Below are 23,097 nucleotides of genomic sequence, written 5' to 3'. Positions count from 1 at the left end.
CCTGTCTACTTTTTACTCATACCTTTAGGAAGGGCTCAGGCTTGAAATGTCGGTTGTACAGTATATCTTGACCTCCTGTGGAAGCAGTGAGACCAGCTGAATTCCTCTAGCATTTCAGTGCGTTTACACTTTAAATATGTCCTCTTTAGGTTCGGATTTCTCAGGTCCCAGGGAAAGTCTACAATTACCTACATTATGCCCCTTGTGATTTTATAAACCTCTTTTAGGGCTCCCTCAGCTTCATGCTCCTGGGATGAAACTCACAGCCTATCCAGCCTCTTCTTAAAATTCCAGCCTGTCATTCTCAGTAACATTCCCGTGAATCCTTTCTGTGCTCTTACTCACCTTATGACATCTTTTCTGTAGCCAGGTGACCAGACTGTAAACTTAATAGGTTTCATAAATGACAACTAATCAGCATTCACACTCAGCAGTTGTTCACTTCTGTTCACCAGCGATAAACGTGATCATTGGTCACCAATTCACTATAAGTCAGGTGTGCACAGAAAGAAAAACTAGCAGCCAATATAAAGTTAACGCAGGTTAGCCCATCTCCCACATTGGTACACCTACAAACAAAATTAACATCACGATATCACTGTTAATTCAATACTCCATACTGCAACTTTAATCTAGATTCTTTGTAAATGATCTTTCAGACTCCATGGTGCTTGATAATGGTTAGATTTTATGCCCTTTCTAATTATTCCCCTGTGGCATGAATTGGTAGATCACTATTTCAACCTACTAGACTTACTTTTGGATCAGTGGTTCTCAACCTTTTTCTTTCCACTCATAACCACTTTAAGTAATCCCTATGTCATAGGTTCTCTGTGATTTCTTAAGGTGGTATGTCAGTGGAAAGAAAAAGGTTGAAAACCACTGTACTTAATTGACTCGTTTCGCGCACGGTTTCCACAACTCCGAAGGAAATGGGCCAATGACAATTTTTCCCCAAAGCAAAAATATTTCAGTAACAATCAGGTCTAGAGCAGTGGGTCTCAACCTTTCTTTCCCCCCCACTTACGTACCACTTTAACTAATCCCTTACTAATCACAGAGCACCAATGGCATAAGGATTATTTAAGTGAGTGGAAAGAAAAAGTTTGAAAACCCATTGCTCAAGATCATTGATTTGAATTTCTCTCTAGATGTTGAATGATCGACAAGCTATTTCCATCATTTTCTATTTTGATTTCAAACTTCCCTAGTGTGTTTTGCACTCTGCCACAATGTACTGATTATAAATGTTACATTTAATCAAAGTATAGTTCTCAAAAGCAAGTAGAGAAGGTAAATTTTTCTACCATGTATATTTCCCCACATTAATAAATGCAGATTTTATGCTGCATTTGCAAGTTACTGCAATTAAAAAATAACAATACTACTCACCTTTGGAGCACTTCCCAACATAATCTTGTCACTTCATAGCAGGAAAATTAATGTGTCCATATCTTATTTAACTTGCCAGATTTATTTCGACAAAATATCCATAGGCAGATAATATGACAATCAATATGTATAAACTTGTTGCACAAGTTATAGGGTAGGTTAAAACTTGACATGAGAAAATTGCAACAGCACACAATCTTCTTTAATACTTCAGTCAAGGCAGAAATGCTGACTCTCTGAAGTGATCTGTTGCAGAGGATGTGTTGAATCAAGGTTTTAACACCATTCAGCCTTTTAGGTGGGCAGAGTTCCTATGACACTACTTGAAGAGTAGGAGAAAACTCCTGGTGTTCTCGAGCAATGAACAAACAACACAAGATTCTCTCTCTCTCTTTCTTTCTTAATCCTTCTAGAAAGAAATACTGCAGTTACTTACCAGACAGAAGCACTTCGAAACAATTTTCTCCATGGAACTTTATCATTCTTTGAATTCACTAGACAGTTGCCCAAACTTTCCAAAGATATTATCTGGTCTATGTGACATAAATTGTTACCAATGTCATAAAGATATAAATATAATTGGATAAAGGAATATCAAATCTCACTGAAGAGATCATTAGAAAGAGAGCTTTCATAAATAATGAATGTTTGCTTACCTTCTGATTTAAGGAAATATCGCCACATGCAATAGGCCCACAATATGGAGGGGAGACCAGAGAAGTAGAAAACACTTTCCCAGCCATATCTCTGCAATAACTCTGATCCTACAGCTCCAATTAATAATATTCTGTCAAAATAAAAATGTTTTAGTCTGCATTCCAATGCATTAACAATCAATCATAGACCATATACAAAGATCAGTTCTATTGTCGCAGACTATATCCCATTAAATAGACCATGCAATGCAGCAACTCAATGATACTTTGTGAATAATTACCAAAATTGTGTTATTTTCACAGATTTATTTTCCAATTCTTGCACTTCAATGTAAAATACAGTTTTCATGCAATTCAATGTGGTACTGAAATTACTATGACCTGCATTTTTATAGTGCCTTTAAGGTTGTTAAAACATTCCTCAAGCATAAAAAATCAAACATTTTCTGTATTACAGGAGACACTAAGACATGTGAGACTCCATGGTTAAAGGCTGAGCTGATGGTACAGAGGAGAGGGAAGTGCCATCTGACCAAGAGACCAGAATTGGAGGAATAAAGAATTCTCAGAAGCTTGTACGGCTTAAGGAGGTTACAGAAATAAAGTGGGAGAGAAACAAACCCATGAATTGATTTAAGCAAGAGAATGAATTTAGACTGGTAAAATGAGAGACAAAATTGGTCAGTGAATACAAATGTGATGGATGTGTAAGACTTGGAATAAGTTAGGAAACAGGTTTTGGATGAGTTTGTTTATGAAAGATGAAAAGCCAGTTGCAATAGCACTGGAACAGTCAAATCTGCATGTGATGAGGGAAAAGGGTCGACATCTGTTGGATATCTCCTCACATCCTCACTCAACTTCTGCACTGAATAGTTTCACCAAGTGATCTTGGCTGTTATTCAAAGTGCAGTACAAACCATGCCGCACTGACAGAGGTCGCATCCCTTGGATAAGGCATTAAACTCAGGACAAGGACATTCATTAGATATATATATAAAAGACCCAATTGCACTGATTCAATTAAGATTAAACCATTCCACAAACATCCTGAAAAATATTCTGAATGAATTATTACCAAAGTGTGTGTGTGTGTGTGTGTGTGTGTGTGTGTGTGTGTGTGTGTGTGTGTGTGTGTGTGTGTGTGTGTGTGTGTGTGTGTGTGTGTGTGTGTGCGCACATATACATGTCTCTTATAAATAAATTGCTATATTCCAAAGAAGGAAAATTATGAAATTAAAATCCATAGAATAAACAAAGGCACATGGACAGAAGTAAACAGAATCTGACAGGAGTGTATTCCTGGGTGTGCAGCTCCATTATTTACCTGAGGATGCCCAATGAATTAAAAACTTTGACCAACTTGTGCATTAATCTAGTGCCAGAAAAACCAACTTTACTATCAGAATAAATTCAGTGTGACATTTAGTTTTCCACAGCAATATAGTTTGCCTAGGTGAGACTGCTAATACGCATAAGATTACAGTATCATGGTGCTGATATGATGTGTGAAGTCAAGGTAGGGCTAAGCAATTTAAAAAAACTTCTAGCCCGTAGGAAATTTCTGAAAACTAGATTCAACGAAACTCAAGTGTTACATTCCTGGAACATGCATAAAAAAATAAGCTAAACATAATGCAAAAAAGAATAATTATGGACACACACACAAGTTTGCCAATAAAAAGTTAGAAGCCAAGACAAAGGCTTTACTCTTTGGAGCAGTGAAGGATGAGAGGTGACAATAGAAGTATATAGGATTACGAGGGGCATACGGTGAACAGCCAGCACCCTTCTCCTGGGGCAACAACAGAGGAGAAGTGAAGGAAAGTTTACGGGAGATTTCAGTGTTAACTATTTTTTTTTTTTAAACACAGTGAGTGATGGGTGCCTGGAAGGCACTGTCGGTAGTGGTGATGAATGTTGCTATAATAGAAGCATTTAAAAGAGGCTTAGATAGGTACATAGATGTAAGTAAAATAGAGGATTGCAGGTGTATGATAGGGAAGGATTAGCTTGTGGTGGATAAGTTAGCGCAAGTCAGCACAACATGGTAAGCTAAAGGGTCTGCTCTGTGGTATAATGTTCTACGTTCTAAAAAAAATGCCAGAGCAAAGTACAGAGTACCTATGGATAGATGTTAAAATTCTCAAAGATACACTACACTTAAAATCACCAATGCCTGAAGAGGGCGCACAAAATCAGTGAACCGGTGTGGACTTGAAAGGCCAACATGGCCTGTTTCCGCTCCGTAAATGGTTATATGGTTTATATGGTTAATTTCAAGTAAATGTTTAATACACAGCACTTGTTATTTTTCCAAATGTTAGTGAAAATTTTTTGACTTGTGCTCTCATTTTCTGGAAATACCCAGAGTACTGTCACCCATTAATACAAGTGGGTATTTTTACCTTGATCTCAACTTCTTGCCATTAACTTACCCGACATGAGCACCAGTGCAAACAGTACTGGAAGTAAACGCTCGATCACTTTCTCGCACTTTATTGGAGAATAAACTTGTTAGCGATGGATAAAATACACCTAGAATAGTCACAAAAAAAGTTCTAATCATTGCAATTGCAACTTTTAGAGCTTCTACAAGCATATATAAAAAAAGAATAGAGTAACAAAGGCAAATTTAATCTTCCATAGAGATTAGGAATTTATAATGGATATTACAAAAAGAGAATTAACATTTACTTATTTTCGCTGTCACAGAATACACCAAAATTATTAGAAATATTCAACAACTAAGAGCCTTGCAGGAAGGATAAACTGAAATAAATAAGTATTTATCAAAAAATAATACTAGAGAAGTTAATGAACTTGAAACCAAAAATTCCCAATGACCTGATGATTGAAATCCCAGAGATGGCCAGAAAGATAATGGGGACTTTGGGTATCATCTTCCAAAATTCCATAGAGTCTGGAATTGTTCCTGCGGATTAGAGGATTGCAAATGTGACCCTACTCTTTAAGAAAGGAAGAAGAGAGAAAGCAGGGAAATATTAATCTGCAAGTCCAATGTCTGATGTCAGTAGTAGGGAATCTATAATACAATAATAGGACACCTTTTCAGAACAGATACAATAAAAAAAAGTAATATTGGTCTAGGTCAGCACAGAGAAAGGAAAAGAAAACCATGCTTGATTAATCTGCCAGAGTTCATTGATAGACCAATAATATGTCTTGGGTCTGGCACAAGATTTTTGATTTTTTTTTTGCTTTAGTATTCACTCAGGAAACAGGCACAGAGTCATGGGAAGTAAGGGAGGTCATGAATCCTACACAAATTAAAGGCTTGCTGTCTTTAAGCAAATAAGGATGGATAAATTCCCAGGGCCTGACAAGATATTCCCTCGGACCTTGAGGGAGGCTCGTGCAGAAATTGCAGGGACTCTGGCAGAAGTATTTAAAATATCCTTAGCCACGGGTGTGATGCTAGCTTACGTTGTTCTGTTTTTAAAAAAGGCTCCAAAAGCAACCCTAGAAATTATAGACCAGTGAACCTGTTATCAGTAGTAGGCAAATTATTGAAAGGTGTTCTAAGCGATCGGATTTCCAATTATTTGTATAGCCAGAAATTGATTAGGGATAGTCAACATGGCTTTAGCAGTGATGGGTCATGTTTATCCAATGTTATAGAGATTTTCGAGCAGGTTACCAGGAAAGTTGATGAAGGAAAAGCTATGGATGTTGTCTATATGGACTTTAGTAAGGCCTTTGACAAGGTCCAACATGGGAGGTTAGTCAGGAACATTCAGACGTTAGGTATTCATGGTGAAGTAGTGAATTGGATTTGACAATGACTGGATGGGAGAAGCTAGCTAGGTCTCCTGCTTCTCAGGAGACCTATGACTAGTGGTGTGCCTCAGAGATCAGTGCTGGGTCCATTGTTGTTTTTCATCTATATCAATGATCTGGATGATAATGTGGTTAATTGGATCAGCAAGTTTGCAGATGACACTAAAATTGGAGGCTTTGTAGACAGCAAAGAAGGTTTTCAAAGCTTGCACAGGGATCTGGACCAGCTGGAAAAATGGACTGAAAAATGGCTGGTGGAATTAAATGCAGACAAGTTTGAGGTGCTGCATTTTGGAAAGATGAACCAAGCAAGGAATAACCAAGAAAGGACTTGGTAAATGGTAGGGCAATGAGGAGTGAGGTAGAACAGAGGGATCTGGAAATACAGCTACATAATTATCTGAAAGAGGCATCAAGAGGATAGAGTTATAAAGAGTTTTTAGCATATTAGCCTTCATAATCAAAGTACTGAGTATAGGAGTTGGGATGTTATGGTAAAGTTGTGTAACACACTGGTGAGGCCAAATTTGGAGTATTGTGTACAGTTTTGGTCACCTAACTACAGGAAAGATATCAATAAGATTGCAGAGAAGATTTATTAGGATGTTGCCCAGACTTCAGGAATAAGCGAAAGGTTAAACTGGTGAGGTCTTTATTCCCTGGAGTGTACAAGAATGAGGGGAGATTTGATATAGGTATTTAAAATTATGAGGGGGATAGATAGAATAAATGTAGATAGGATTTTTCCACTGAGGGTAGGTGAAATACAAACCAGAGGACACGGGTTAAAAGTGAAAGGGGAAAAGTTTTGGGGAAATGTGAGGGGAAACTTATTCACCCAGAAAGTGATGGGGGTGGTGAATACGGGCTCAATTTTTGTCATTTAAGAAGAATTTGGACAGGAACATGGACGGGAGAGAAATGGAGGGCTATGGTAGGGGTGTAGGTCAGTGGGACAGCATGGGACAGCATGGTTTAGAAGGACCGAAGGGCCTGCTTCTGTGCTGTTATATTCTATGGTTCAAAGAAGAAAAATGACCCTTTTTTTCAGAAATAGATACAGGTGCACGTGATTCATTCTGGTTTTTGAGTCAAAATCATTAGCTGAACTGAAAGCCGCCATGGTGCGCATCCTCACCATTCAGAAATGTGATCGAGCTTCATGTTAAATTCTAATTCAGTGTTAAAGACGGGCTTAATTTTAACATTTAAGTAGAATTTGGACAGGTACTTGGATGCAAGAGGTATGGAGGGCTATGGACTGGGTGCAGGTCAGTGGGACTAAGGAAAAAATGGTTTGTCACAGACTAGAATGGCCGATAGGACTTGTTTCTGTACTGTAGTTTTCTATGGTTCCATCAGGTCCCTCATAAGAAGTTGGTCAACACATGAATTTGGGATCAATATACTGACTTGGATTGAGCATTGATCATTGGATGGAAAGCACCGGATGGCAGCAAATGGATCTTTCCCAATTTGGCAGGCTGTGATGAGTGGGATATCTCGAGGGGTGGATGCTTGGACCCTAGTCTTTCCCAATCTATACAATTGAATTCATCAAGGAAAAGAAAGGTCACATTTCCAAGTTTAAAAATGACACTAAAATAAGTGAAATTGAGAATATGGAAAGAAGTGTGAATCTGTGGAATGCTCTGCCACAGAGGGTGGTAGAGGCGGATTCGCTGACTATGTTCAAAAGAGAGTTAGATAAGACTCTTATGGGTAACGGAGTTAAGGGTTATGGGGATAAGGCTGGAAAGGGGTACTGATGGTAATGATCAGCCATGATCTAAAATGGCGGTGCTGGCCCGACGGGCCAAATGGCCTACTCCAGCTCCTATTGTCTATTATCTATTGTCTATAAGTGTAGACATCTGTTATGGGGAAATATAGACAGCTGAGTGAGTGGGAAAGAAATGGCAGATGGACCATAATGAGGAAAAAAAGTGGTGCCTACCATAGTGTGCAAAACATAAAGCAGAATATTTGTCTTAAATGACGAAAGATTAGAAAGTTTTGATATTTAAAGAGACCCAAGTTTACTTCATTAGAAAGCCTCTACACACACCAAGAATCTGCAAGGTAAATAATTTCCAAATTCTAATTATACAAGAATTTGAACACAAGTGAGAAGGATTTGTTCTAATTGTATTGGGCTTAATAGAGAGTACTGTGTATAGTTTGGTCTCCTTACCCAGAGATGTACTTGTTGCAGAGAGAATTCAGGAATGGTGGGTTTGATGAAATTGAGCCAGCTAGACATGTTCAAAACAATCAGAGATCTCGTTGAAACAATGTTCTGAAACGACTTGCTAAACTGAGTTCAGGGTTCAAGTTTCCCCGGCTGAGGAATTGTGAAACGCAGAGGGTCATAGTTGAAGATTAAGGAATACAGTATATCCACTTGGGATGAGATGAGGAAAAAAATTATTTACTCCAACTATAGTAAATCCTTGGAAGTCTCTGCCCTGGAGAGCGATGAAGATTTAAAGCAGATACATTTCTAAATATGAAGGGCATCAAGAGTTATGAAGAAAGGAATGTGGCACGAGGTATGGTGACATGATCTTGATGAATGGCACTCAAAAGGTCAGAAGGCCTCCCTTACATAAGAAATAGACCTAATGTCTTTTGTTAATGACCTTACAACCTTAAAAATAAGCAAGTTTTAAAATGCAGGTAAGGGTGGAGGAAAAGAGGGAACAGGGCTATGTGAAATGAAAAAATCTAGCAGGAGACGCAGTGATAATGCAAGACATTGTTCGCTAATTAAAGGTCTGCTGGATAAAATATAAATGTAGAATTATTATCTGTAATTGTAGAGGTGAAAGTTGAAATCAGATTTTGTCTGGAAGGCAATGATGTGCTTGGTTGGAAGTTAAGTGGCCAGCCATTCCTTGAACTTCAACTGAATACCATTGAAGGCCGAGAACAGTGAGGTCACAGCGGGAGTTACCAGTGACTCGCTATTGAGTGCTCAATCCTGCTGGCAATTGAACACCCACACTGGGTGAGGAAAGAGTTAAGTTGAAAGGTCAACAAAGCCATTATTTTCCCCAAGGCCACTTGCAGATAAATCGAGTTGTTAATTAATCAAGAGCACACACAATGTATAGACATTCCACAAATCATGATCAACTCTCGAACTATGATATGATAAAGGATAGAAAAAAAAAATTAAACATGCAAGGAAAATTAGTTCAAAATATCTAAGGAGTTAGAGAGCACAAATGATCTCGATACTTCCAAGGGACAAACGCTTGCAGTTTGCCTTACCTCACGGAGAAAGAGAAGAACACGGATGAGACTTAGCAATTGAAACTGGCAATAATGTATTTGTGCTTTTGTAATTATTGCTCTGGAACACGAGTGTTTTTTTTCCCCCCTAAAGACTTTTAATGAACCAGATAACCTCTTTACAAAAGTGGAAAAATTTTGGAAAGATTTGAGCATATTATTAGGACAAATTATGAAGCTAAAAATACAAAAAGACCGGAGAATATTTATGCTTGGTGATATATATGAAGCAGATATAAAGTTGAAGTTAGATAAATATCAAGTACAAATATTGAGAATAGCAATAGCGGTAGCAAAAAAAAAATGTGAGGCAGTAACGTGGAAAACAGAAAATTTTATAATGATGGGGAGATGGAACACTGAAATAGTAAATTGTACCATTATAAAAAATAGTTAAGGAATCAGATTGGGAACTTTTATAAGATTTGGGAACCATATATGGAATTTGTTAACAAAAGTCCATCCACATCACCAACTCCTCTCAATTAATAATTAGAGGATACAAAATTATGTTAGGAAAATATGAATATAGGTGTTCTTTTTTGGAGGTGGGGAGGGGGCTGGGGGAGAAAAATACAATTTTTTTTGTATCATCTTGCATTGAATAGTTATATATAATTGAATAATCATTTGTCATTGATACAAGTGATAAATAAAATTTTCTGAAAAAAAAAAGGAGCAGAAATAGGCTATTCAGAACATCGAGCCTGCCCCATCTGTCCCAACATGAGCGGACCCATTTTCCCACTCAGCCCCACTGTCCGGCCTTCACTCCATAACCTTTGATGTCCTGGCTAATCAAGAACCTATCAATCTCTGCCTTAAATACACCCAATGACTTGCCCTCTACAACCACCTGTGGCCACAAATTCCATAGATATACCAATCTGGTTTAAGAAATTCCTCTGCATCTCTCTTCTAAGCAAACAGCCTTCAATCCTGAAGTTGTGCCCTCTTGTCCTAGACTCTCCCACTATGGGAAACAACCTTTATACATCTACTCTGTCCATGCCTTTCAACATTCAATGAGATCCCCCCCCCCCCCATTCTCATAATTCAAATGAGTACAGGCCAAGAGGCATCAAACGCTCCCCTTATAACTCTTTCATTCCTGAAATCATCCTTGCGAACCTCCTCTGAAACCCTCTGCAACATCAACACATCCTTCCTTAAATGAGGAGTAAATAATCCTAGGTTTAGGTGCTGTTTGTGCAAAATGGGCAAGTGTGGGGTTCTTCCAGGTGCACCAGTTTCCACCCATATCCTAAACTCATGGTAGTTAAGAGGATAAATGACTAGTTTACATTATTTCTCATGTCGTCAGGCGGCATGAGTATCAGCATTCGCTGATTGGGTATATGAAAAAGAAGGGGTTAAGGGGATGAAAATGGGACTGATGGTTTACTGTGAGAGCCAGCACATATTCAAGTAGACTGAATGGCTCCTACCATATTGTAAGGAAATAGGAGAATGTTTTCTTTTCCATTTTAGTATACTGGATTTGAATGTTTTTAAAAAAAAAACTTATTGATGGTCTGCTATTGTATTTATCCCATACCTCTGGAACTTTGATTTTTAAAGCCTTTTCTACACTCCCATCTATCTATTCCAGCTCAAATCGCACATCTCATCTAAGCAGTGCACAACCTTCTAGTGGAATACTACTGTCAGGATCCCAAGTGCCACTGCTCTTCTTTCCGATATTGTTCTGAATCCTTTTTCGAGTTCAGGTTTTAAAAAAATAATTTTAAATGCTTTACACTGAAAAGGCAAAAACTAAGGAAGTCGCCTGCATTTCTGAATTGTGGCTGTTGATCCACAAATACATAAAACTTGGGACAACAAACTTTTTCCAAAAGGTTTGCTTCTTGAAAAAAAAATGGGATGATAATGGACAACTTCAAGCTGAACAGAGATAATTTCAGATTTGCTGAATCATGTAGGAAGTTGGAGAAACTTTTATTGAATTTAGCATGCTTAATCATGTAATGATGCTGATACATTGCTTGTGTTCAATTGATCTAAAAATATTCATAAAATACACCCAAAAGTGTTCATGAAGCAAGACCTTTGGTGTCCAGTGTAATATGAAGTGTAGGAAAAAAAAAAACAAGTGGTAATCTGTTCTAATATACTTTAAATTTAATGACACAGATTTGGTGATTTGTTCACAGGAATGGCAATCACTAATCCATAAAATACACCCAAAAGTGTTCATGAAGCAAGACCTTTGGTGTCCAGTGTAATATGAAGTGTAGGAAAAAAAAAACAAGTGGTAATCTGTTCTAATATACTTTAAATTTAATGACACAGATTTGGTGATTTGTTCACAGGAATGGCAATCACTGCTGATCTCAACGACCTGCATGGGAAACGTTAAAACGATATTACTTTCAAAAGTGATTTGAAATTAGGCTACACCTAATGAAAATGACAAAATCAGCACGGCTAAAGAATTCTCACAGTGAACAGATCAAGAAAGAAAAACAAGCATTTTAAAAAAAACCTTTCTTACAACTAGCAAAATAAAGGCCTGAACATATGTGTGCAACTAAGAAGATGGAATGTAATGAAACAATAAACATTAAATGAGATATTTCATAGCAAAATGGAGAAAATTATATATTTAAATAATTAATTTTCAGGACCAAAGGCAAAGTTTAGTCTATTCAGGCCTAAAATCTCAAGCTCACATCATTTTGAATGTTTGCTTTAAAATAAGATTATTATGTAAAATTTGAAATCAGATTTATATAAACTTTACAACAGCATGTCAGGTCAGAACTGGAAGATGGACAAATGAGTGGCTGGGGAAGGCGTGAATAGTACAAGTTGAATGGGTTGCACCTGAACTGGAGGGGAACCAATATCTTGGCATGGAGGCTTGTTAATGCTGTGGGCAGTGGGGGTAAACTGGATAAGCAGCTGGAGGGGGGGGGGAGGCATGGAGAGTGGGAACCAATGTAGTTGGCGCACAAAGGGAAAGCTGATAGTTTGTGTGGAAGAATAGGCTATAAGGCAGAATTACAGCCATTGGGATGAGTTACAATGCAACAGGGACAAAGAGTCAAGCCAAGTAACAAATACAGAGCTAAAGGTTTTATAATTAAATGCACGCAGCATAAGAAATAAAGTGGATGATTGTGAGGTACAGCTACAGGTTGGCAGGTATGATGTTGTGGCCATCACTGGTGTCATGGATAAAGAATGGATGACATTGGGAGCTGAATGTCCAAGGATACACAGTGTGTCGAAAGGATAGGCAGGTCAGCAGAGGAAGTAGTGTGGCTCTGCTGGTAAAGAATAAAATGAAGTCATTGGAAAGAGCTGACATATGATCAGGAGTTATAGAATCATTGTCGGTTGAGTCAAGAAATAGCAAGGGTAAAAGGACTCTGTTGACAGTTATATAAAGACCTCTAACCAGTACCTAGGATGTGGACAACAAATTACATCAGCAAATAAAAAATACATGTCAGAAGGGCAATGTTATAGTAATCATGGGGGGATTTTAACATGCAAGTAGATTGGGAAAACAGATTGGGACTGAATCTCAAGAGAGAGAATTTGTAGAATGCCGACGAGATGGCTTTTTTAGAGCAGCTTGTTATTTAACCCACTTGGGGATTGGCTGAATTGAATTGGGTGTTGTGTAATGCACCAGAGGTGATTAGAGGTTAGAGTAAAGGAACCATTTGGGGGCAGTGATCACAATATGATTAAGTGCCATTAGAGATTTAACAAGGAGAAACTAAAGTCAGATGTATTGGTATTTCATTGGAGAAAAGGGAATTGCAGAGAAGTGGCATGAGAGAGGAACTGGCCAGATTGGAAGGGGGCACCAGTAGGGAAGACAGCAGAGTAGCAATGGATAGAGTTTCTGAAAGTATGGGGAAGATGCAGAACAAATACATTAAAAAGAAGTAACACTCGAATGGAAAAATGTCACAAATGTGGCGGCAGAAGAAGTCAAAGCCACTTGTTAAAAGCAAGAGAGAAGCTATACAAGGAAACAAAAATTAGTGGAAAGATAGAGGATTGGGAGGTTTTTTAAAAAAAAAATCTTGCAGAATGTAACTAAAAACTCATAAGGAAGGAAAATATAAAGTAGGATATCATAGGGGATACAAAAAGCTTCCTCAAGTATATAAAGAGTAAAAGGTAAGAGTAGGCATAGAACCACTAGAAAATGAAGCTGGAGAAATAATAATGAGATATGGAGATAGCAGAGGAACTAAATGAGTATTTTGCATCAGTCTTCACTGTAGAAGACATTAGCGACGGGCCAGATGTCGAAAGGTTTCAGGGAAGGGAAAAGAGTACATTTACTATTTCAAGGGAGAAGGCATCCAGAAACCTGAGTGGTCTGAGGGTGGATAGGTCTCATGGTTCCGAAAGAAGTAGCAGGAGAGATTGTGGAGGCATTGGTAATGACCTTTCAGGAATCAACAGATTCTGGCATGGTCCCAGAGGACTGGAAAAATCACAAATGTCACCCCATTATTCAAGAATGGAGGGAGGCAGGAAATTATAGACCAGTTACCCTGATGTCAGTTGTTGGGAAGATGTTGGAGTCGATTGTGGTAGATGATGTTATGGTGTACTTTGAGGCACTGACAAGATAGGGCAAAGCTAGCATGGTTTCCTTAAGAGAAAATTTGTTATACATATAGTATAACAGGAAACATACTAGCATGGCTAAAGCACTGGCTTATTGGCAGGAAGCAGAGATTCAGAATACAGGGATCATATTCTGGTTGGCTCTCAGTTGCTAGTGGTGTTCCATAGGGATCAGTGTTGAGGCTACTTTTTTATGTTCTATATTAATGAGTTAAAATATGAAATGAATGGCTTTGTGACCAAGTTTGCAGATGATACGAAGGAAGGTGAAGAGCAGGTGGTGTTGAGGAAGCAGAGGGCTGCAGAAGAACTCGGGCAGATTAGGAAAATGGACAGAGAAGTGGCAAATAAAACACAATATCAGAAATTGTACAGTCATGGACTTAATGGTAGAAAAATAATAAACGGACAGGCTATTTTCTAAATGGGGAGAAAAATAAAAATTCCCAGATGCAAAGGGACCTGGGGGGGGGGGGGGGGCGGGGTCTTCGTTCAGGATAGCCTGAAGGTAAACATACATGCTGAGATGGTGGTGAAGAAGGCAAATGCAATGCTGGCACTCATTTCAAGAAGATTAAAATATAAGAGCAGGGATGTGATTTTGAGGCTTCAAAAGGAACTGGCGAGAGAGAACTCACTTCAGAGTATTTTGAGCAGTTTTGGGCTCCTCATTTCAGAAAGGATGTGCTGACGATGGAGAGTGTTCAGAGGAGTTTAACAAGGATGATTTTGGGAATGAAAGGGTTATCACATGAGGACATTTGAAAGCTCTTGGCCTGTACTCGTTTGAATTTAGTAGAACGAGGGGTGATCTCATTGAAACATTTTGTATGTTGAATGGCATGGTCAGAGTAGATGTATAAGGGTTGTTCCCCATGGTGGAAGAGTCTAGGGCAAGAGGGCATAACTTCAGAATTGAGGGGCGTTTTCTTAGAACAGAGATGCAGAGAAATTTATTTAGCTAAAGGGTGGTAGATCTTTGGAATGTGCTGCCACAGGCAGTTATGTAGGGCGTCATTGGATGTACTTAGGCAGAGATTGCTAAATTCTTGATTAGCCAGGGCATCAAAGGTTATGGGGAAAAGGCCGGGCGGTGGGGCTGTAGGAAAATGAATGGCGAAGAAGACACGATGGGCTGAATTTCTGCTCCGATGCCTTATGGAGAATTGGTGAGACCAACATCTACATTTTTATGTTTAATCTTCAGATGTGTACTGTAGATGACAAAAGTTGCTGGAGTAGTTTTCCAGGGAAGTGGCAATGATAATTTGTTGTTACAACCACTCTGGGAACAACATGAACAAAAACACCTCCCTTCTCCTTTCCACCAGTTTCATTACTCACCCTGTAACAGGCCCATAAGAAATCTGGATATTGTCAGAAGCACAAGTGGTGCAGAGCTCTTGTGCACAATGAGTGGAGTTAGGATGATTACTGATCCCCAAGCACAAGTTGATAGCATTAGAACTTTGTCTCCACCCAATCTAAAAGAAATGAATAATTCTGAGTACAAATAACCTAATAGATTTTAAAAAAAAATCACAGTTTCACCAAGAAAACAAATTACAATCAAATTAGTCGTATTTATCATCATGTAGTTATATATGTAACACATTGCTAAACAGATTATATCTAATTTATGGCAAAAATGCCTACCAATGGCATCCTTGCATATATAATTTGTTCTTTTTCATACTTGTGGAAAATTAAGGAATTGGGAATTAAAAATCAGAACGTAGTAAGTTTATTAGTGTTATTAATAAATGAAGGTCAATTATGATCTCATCATTTCCCAATATGCACTTATTGACATTTAAATACAGATTCACATTCATCCTTTACCAACAGTGTTGCAGAAGGGGATGTATATTCACTGCTCATGTCTATAACAGGGCCTGCTACAAGCTGTAAGTCTAAATTTAAAGGTAAAGAATAATGAATCCATTAAAAAATCAAAATAAAATTCATAGAATCAAAAATAAATGCATATAAATGTGCAAAACAAAAGATTGTTTTAACAATTAAAATAAAACCAGTGTCAATAAGAGGCCGTAACAGGAAGAGATTATTTTATTTTTGTTCTCTAAAAATTTTCACTGCATGCAAAATAAGTAGCTCAGGCCAAGCAGTTGTCAATTATATTTAGAAACAAGAGTCTGCTCATCAATAACCTATAGGCTCAGTAAGCTTTCCCTCTGCAATTCCAATCAAGATTGATGCATGGCTGCTACAGACATATTGCCTGGTAACAAGCCCCAGTGAAGCCACAGACAAAATCCCGCTCCCAGAAATGATAGCTAGCCATTTGACAGCTTTGGCTGAAGGACTTTTAAAACTCTTACATATCAATAATCAGAAGAATTTTTAAAAATAATCCAAGTATATTTAAATAAATAAAAAATGTAAAGTTACAGTAGAAGTCCAAAAATCCAGATTGCTCAGGGGTTGGTCGGTCCAGATTTTTGGATTTTCCAGATTCTCAGACAGTACTTTTAAAATTCAAATTTAAGAGAAATAAAGAGATGAACAGGTAAATGTTGATAGTTTATTCATGAGCAAATACCACATGCTTCACAAGCAGATATAAAGAAAAAGAAAAATACCACTGTGCATCTGTGGCGCGTACACATGCATGCACGCACACAAAATCCCGCTGAGTTTTAAAAGTTTGAGAGTTTTCGAAAAATCTGGATTCTTAGTTGATCTGGATTTCTGGCATCCTGATTTTTTGGAGTTGTACTGTATCTTAACTAGAAATTGATTAAAGAGTAAATGCCACTAATTTTATTTTTCAATCATCTTTAGACGTTTCATTCAACTCAATGGAGTCACTCTATTCTGATCCCAGTGCTGGCAACCACCTTCAGATCATTTCTGAATTTTTCATCCCCATGCTTAGGCTGAGATGTCACTGGCCAACAAAAAGGAAACAGCCAGTGATTCCCAATGGAATGATCAGTCATGGACTAGGAGCATGGTCGGCAGGCAGCAACCTCCTTTGAAGAAGACCGCAGAGCCCACCTCACTGACAAAAGACAAAGGAGGAAAAACCCAACACCCAACCCCAACCAACCAATTTTCCCTTGCAACCGCTGCAACCGTATCTGCCTGTCCCGCATCAGACTTGTCAGCCACAAACAAGCCTGCAGCTGACGTGGACATTACCCCTCCATAAATCTTCATCCGCAAAGCCAAGCCAAAGAAAAAAAAGAAAGAGTTGTCTGGACCATTCATCCAGGCACAATTTCAAATCAAACTAGAGCAATAGGGAAATTTAAATTCAGTTCATTAAACACTCTCCATTTTGACATAAAGCTTGTGTCAATAAAAGTGATCTTGAATCTATCGGATTGTAACGTGATTCATTAATTCACTATTCCTCCCCAATTGGCCTAAACGCAACTCCAGACCAATAGTAATTTGATGGGTCTCTTTAAATGCCTCCTGAAATGGCTCAAAGACCTGGACTTACCAGGTTAGGAATAGACCTTAACAGTGACACCTAAAGGCTGTGACTGAATAAACAAGAAACATGCAATTTGGCCAATTACCTTTTGCAAAATTGCAGTACATGTAACATCGTGTTATACATGCGACTCCCCCAAGTTATGGAGTTTTGGGTAGCAGAAATTCCACGTTACAGAATTCTCAAATCACTTCCCAAAGTTTTGAAATGGAGAATAACATTTGCTCTCATTGAATTTATGTGAAAAAATAAATAAACACGATTTTTCTTAGAACAATTCTTTCTTGATGGCATGGCTTTATAACATGGAAAATTGTGAAATGGAACTTTTTCTAGGAATGCAACCTTCCTCCCACTCCCCCAGCATTGGAGTTATTGAACGTAACTACTCAAGTGTGCACAATTCAACATTTCTTTCTCACCTGTCACTGATGTAACCACCCATGATTTGTGTCATGCAGTAGCCCCAGAAGAAACTACCGAGTACAATGCCAGACTGTTTCTTGTCCCAGTTGAATTGTTCTGCCATGACCGATACACAGATGGGAAGTGTTACTCTGGCGCAGTACACCAGGCATGTGCCCAAGAACAAAAAGGGAATCCATGACTTGGCTTCTAACCTGTAGGAAAAAAGACGTACAGTAAAATCCCCATTATCTAGAATTCAAGCAACTGCCAACTGGCACAAAAAAAGGAAATAAATTTTTAAAATTGAAATAAATAGAAAGAAATAAAATTTGAAATAAAAGTTTAAAATAGTAAAAGTAAATGCTCTCTGAAATAAAACATAAACCTTTGGAGAAGATGGGAGCAAAGATTCACCCATCGGAATGTCTTAATCGTGCTTTGCTCATAGTAGCATTGGATCCCTGCTTAGTAAGAGGTTCCATCTCTGCTTAGTGAGAGTCCTTATCTTTATTAGTATAAAGGCTTTTAAACTGAGCAGGGTATTAATTATGATTTTGTCAGCGTAGTGGTTAACGTAATGCTGTTACAGCGCCAGCGACCCGGGTTTTAATTTAAATTTAGTAAGTGAACTTTACACAATTTAGACTGTAGTACTGTTTTTTCCCCAAATTACATTTTGCACTGTCTTTTGTCTTTTAAACAATTTATTCTTAATGCAAATGTATTAGTTAGGCATTGTAAAAGTGAGTGTCAAACAAATGAAAAATTCACATATCTGGCATCTACCCATCCCCATAGGTGCCAGACACCAGGGGTTTTACTGTACAGTGTTGCCACTATAGAGGCAAACAAAATTACTGAGAGCGTAATTGTGCAATCTATATGAATTTTTTTTCCAATTCACAACACTCACTTGAAGAATTGCTGCTAAATACTGAAAATTAAACTAATGTTATTCATTAGTGTAGTGGAAATATAGGAACATTACTTATGGAAAATGTTCCATTCTGTGATCTATTTTCCCTAGTCCCTGTAACTATCAAAGAGAGTCCCATTTAGCTCATTTGTTAATTTGCTTTACAGGTGAGCCAGCATTTAATTAACCACAGCTAATTATTGATGAGCTGGCTTCTTAAACTGTAATACAGAAATATGCTGGAGAAACCCTAGGAGGTCACTCAGCATCCATAGGAAGTAAAGGGTAACCAACATTTCAGGGATGCACCTTTATCAGGCATAAGCAAGATTAGGCATGTGCCCCAATGAAAAGGAGGGGGGAAGGAAGAGGAGGGAGGAAAGACAGGAGGAGCATAGGCCTAAAGGTGAGAGGTCAAAGATGGATTATAGGTGAGAAGGTAGAAGAGAAAATAGCCAAGAAGTGATAGAGTGATAGAGTCGCGGGTAGCTGATAGGATCCCAGTATCTGCACACTTTCCGGTTTGAAATGTGCAGTGGCTGAGAAGTGGATATATCCATTGAATTTCACATTGTGATCAGAAGGAAATGTAATAAACATCATTCCATTAAAATTCTAAAGAATGAGCTCAAAGAATGGGGAGAATACACAAGCTCCTGACAGATAGCACCAGATTCGAACCCGTGTTGCTGGTGGTGTGACGGTGTTGCGCTAACTGTGATATTACACACAAACAGTAGTGAATTAGTTTACAAGTATTATCAGAGCAAGTTTAGTGAAATGGTATTTAACAGTGGTGAAATCGATGTTCCCAACGGTTCTAGTCTTACCAATATTTTCCACCCAACATGAATTGATTGCATTAATATGAAAATGAAAGTAGCATAACAGAGGGAGGTGGCAGTGGGGGAGTGGGTTGTATTTTTGGCCATCTGTGGCAAAGCAGATCTTAATAATCACAATGAAATTTTTGAAATTGTAGAATTGAATATATTGTGTGCAAATGAGAGGTGATAGTGTTAAATACATGAGCCACAACTGCAGACTTTGATCCTCTCTTTCCAAAATCTCCCTTAACATCCCCCATTTAAGCCTGCTTCTCTGAATTACAAGGGGACAATCGCTTGTGGGCCACAGCATGTTAGGCCAGAAGCCAGGTGGGCCTTAGACAATAAAAGATTGAGAACCTCTACGCGAAGCGATAAGATTACGGTGCTTGCACGCTGCTGAGTGTGAATAGTTTGAGATGTAACAGGAAGTGGACTGAGGGAGCAATGAAAAGAAAAATCCCGCAGAGACAGTGGAATGAGATTTTTTTTTGTGAAGAGGCTAAACTGTAATGTAGACTGATTTATAAACCTAATTTTAGTTTATTTTAATTTTAGAAAGCAAAATTTGTGATTCCAGGACTTACAAAAGGAAGTTTTGTCACATGTTGACACTTCTTGCCCATTCCTGAAGAGCAGGTTAGATCACATTATTAAGCAATTAAGTAAAAATGCAGCAAAGGGAGTCATGAAGAAGTAATCTCACCTATGCTCGTAAAAATGGAGTTTAACCTTACCCCTTGATGAAGCTAATGTGGATTTGACTCTATTTAAGTCTCCCAAAGTCTGCACTACAAAACCAGCCTGATCAGATCAATCAGTCTACATGTAGGGTGAAACAGAAAAGTCTGCAGATGCTGTGATTGTAGTAAAGACACAAAAAAATGCTGGAGAAACTCAGCAGGTCACGCAGCATCCATTGGAGTTAAAGATATTTAATCAATGTTTCAGGCCTCAGCCCTTCTTCAAGGTATCAAAGCCTTTGAAGAAGGGCTCAGGGTCAAAATATTGGTTAAATATCTTAACTCTTATGGATGTTGTGTGACCTGCTGAGTTTCTCCAGCAGTTTTAGGTTTATAAATCAGTGTACATTACAGTTTAGCCTCTTCACAAAAAAAAATCTCATTCCACTGTCTCTGCGGGATTTTTCTTTTCATTGCTCCCTCAGTCCACTTCCTGTTACATCTCAAACTATTCACACTCAGCAGCGTGCAAGCACCGTAATCTTATCGCTTCGCGTAGAGGTTCTCAATCTTTTATTGTCTAAGGCCCACCTGGCTTCTGGCCTAACATGCTGTGGCCCACAGGCGATAATGATTGAGCAACATTTTCAAGTCAAAGGCAGCTCTGTAAGAAACTAATCTTTACCTAACTTAAAGTATTTTATTTAACATTTTAAAGAACCCAAACAGTGCAAGCATACATCAAAACTCCCAATCAAAATCAAAGCCTAAGCCACTTTAATGAACCCCTTTTCCTGAAGTTTCTTCACCAGTTTCTATCTACATCCTTTGCCCCGTGGCAGATAATGCACAGCTGAGATCTGAATCTGTTTTGGGTGGAGGTCTGATCGGAACTGTGACCGAGTGCTGAGCGCCAAACCACTCATATTGAAAGCCAGACGACCCCATTGGCCTCGGTGGGGTCATACTCACCCTGACCTCAGTGGGTTGGCCCACTGCCCACTGGTTGGGTACCACTGAATCTTAGAGTAAGGGCCATTCTCCTGAATTTAATACCAGTGGCTTAAAATTGTATCAGTTCACTTACCCAACAGAACTGAAGAAATCTCAACCTTTTTCTTTCGACCCACACCCCACTTGATGCTCTGTGATTAGTCAGGGTGGAATGTGAGTGGGAAGGGAATCACTGCTCTAGACCCAATTATTACTGCAATATTTTGCTTGAGAAAAATGGTCCAAACCGTGCACTGGGGGCAATTAAAACAGCGCCTTTCAAACTTTTCTTTGCACCCGCATCTTTTCTTTGGCTTGGCTTCGCGGACGAAGATTTATGGAGGGGGTAAAAAGTCCACGTCAGCTGCAGACTCGTTTGTGGCTGACAAGTCCGATGCGGGACAGGCAGACACGATTGCAGCGGTTGCAGGGGAAAATTGGTGGGTTGGGGATGGGTGTTGGGTTTTTCCTCCTTTGCCTTTTGTCAGTGAGGTGGGCTCTGCGGTCTTCTTCAAAGGAGGTTGCTGCCCGCCAAACTGTGAGGCGCCAAGATGCACGGTTTGAGGCGATATCAGCCCACTGGCGGTGGTCAATGTGGCAGGCACCAAGAGATTTCTTTAGGCAGTCCTTGTACCTTTAAGGAAGCCCTAGGGCTTCCTTAAAGTGGTATGTGGGTGGAAAGATAAAAGGCTGAGAAGCACTGATTTTTATTTAGAAACTTGTGTTTCTAAATAGCTGCTGTTCAGTCTGTTCTCTTGCCCTTTATGCCATTCATACTGCTTCGGAGGTCAAACCTCGCAATGGGAACGATTCCTTAGAGCTGCTGCCGGCCGAGATTCGGTGTTCAACCTGCGGCAAGACCCGACTTACTTGGACCACTGCGTCCCTTTGGGGCGAGTTCTGCTCATCAACTCCGCTTGCGAGTCGCCAGGGTGGTTGAAGTCCACGCTGATGGTCTCATCGCCATCGTACACAACAAACGCCATCAACTGAACGTAGCAAACAACAATAAGACATAACCAGTCGTTTCCCTCCCCCCAAAAGGCAACTATTCAGTGAGCGGGAATATACAAATGCGGGTCAACTCAGATTAAACGGAACCAAGCCTTGCTTAGTTCCTCCTCCGTTGGTCCGACGTGTCACTTCCAGCTGAGGAAACCAAGTGGAAGAACCCCCCCCCCCCCCCCCACACCCCACCCAGAGCTCATGAGAGCCACATTGAGGGGCGCACCTCTTGGCACTGGGTCGCTGTCCGCAGCCCGTCCACCCCGCACTCACCCGTCAGCCGCGCCCGGCTGATGTAACATTGGGAGCATGCCGGCAGCGCAGCTTTACGGGCAGGGAGGGGGCGAAAGGGCTCGGCACCAAAGCTCGGGCCGCGAAGTTTGCAGGAGTTTTCACCCTGGGTCGTGGCCTCAATGTCTTTAGGAAAAATGGATCCAGCTGTCATTTCTAAATTTCCTGCTATGCGGGGGGAAGTTCCTGTCACATGAAAAGGTGGCTCTTTAGAAATAATTCTGCAGTCCAAAGATCTACGCGCAAAAAAAATGGGAAACCAATGCTCTTCCACGCTTCTGGGTTGGGTTTTTGTTTTTTTTTTTGGGGGGGGGGGCTTCAGATCCCAGCATCTGCACCTTTTCAGTGCTTTCAAGAACTTGACCATGCACTGCGCCCCCAAACCAATTGGAGGGTACAAGTGTCGACCATTCTGCCATCTGAGGGCATTCACACCTCTGATGCCCTGATAGTAGCGGGTTAACTACCAGCCGGGCCCTAGGCTGGACTCCCCACCCCTTAGCGCCCTACCCTCCGTTGGATAGAATAAAGTGAAACCGTTCCATTTATTAGCCTTTGGGCGTGGTGCCCTCATATATTGTACATTTGTCCACCGGGGATGTGCTGTGAAGACACCAGCTGGTGTTTGGTTGGAGAAAGTGGAGGGAAAAACTTCATTGAAAGCATACAAAACTCTACCTTACGGAAGTGGCCTGCTTGCCCCGAATAATTTGAAAAATCTGTGAGTTGCAAAAGGATAAAT

At 39.5% G+C, this 23,097-nt stretch overlaps 1 protein-coding gene across 3 annotated transcripts in view; it reads right to left on the bottom strand.

The window, feature by feature from the left end:
* Positions 1 to 22,542, bottom strand: part of slc17a9b (solute carrier family 17 member 9b) — a 31,922-nt gene extending 9,380 nt beyond the window's left edge. The window contains exons 1-7 of one of the 3 annotated variants that reach the window (XM_069883857.1): positions 22,461 to 22,542; positions 21,930 to 22,048; positions 17,655 to 17,852; positions 15,111 to 15,250; positions 4,487 to 4,586; positions 2,049 to 2,179; positions 1,829 to 1,925 (exon numbers count right to left, since the gene is read on the bottom strand). In XM_069883857.1, the coding sequence (XP_069739958.1) occupies positions 1,829 to 1,925; positions 2,049 to 2,179; positions 4,487 to 4,586; positions 15,111 to 15,250; positions 17,655 to 17,852; positions 21,930 to 22,045 (782 nt within the window). In that variant the 5' untranslated portion in view covers positions 22,046 to 22,048; positions 22,461 to 22,542. The other 2 variants (XM_069883855.1, XM_069883856.1) reach the window with 2 other exon arrangements.
* Positions 22,543 to 23,097: the final 555 nt, after the last annotated feature.

The sequence above is a fragment of the Narcine bancroftii genome, chromosome 6, assembly GCF_036971445.1.
Source record: "Narcine bancroftii isolate sNarBan1 chromosome 6, sNarBan1.hap1, whole genome shotgun sequence".
Taxonomy (NCBI): Eukaryota; Metazoa; Chordata; class Chondrichthyes; order Torpediniformes; family Narcinidae; genus Narcine; species Narcine bancroftii.
The sequence above is the reverse complement of the archived record's forward strand: the minus strand, read 5'-3'. Positions and strand labels throughout refer to the sequence as shown.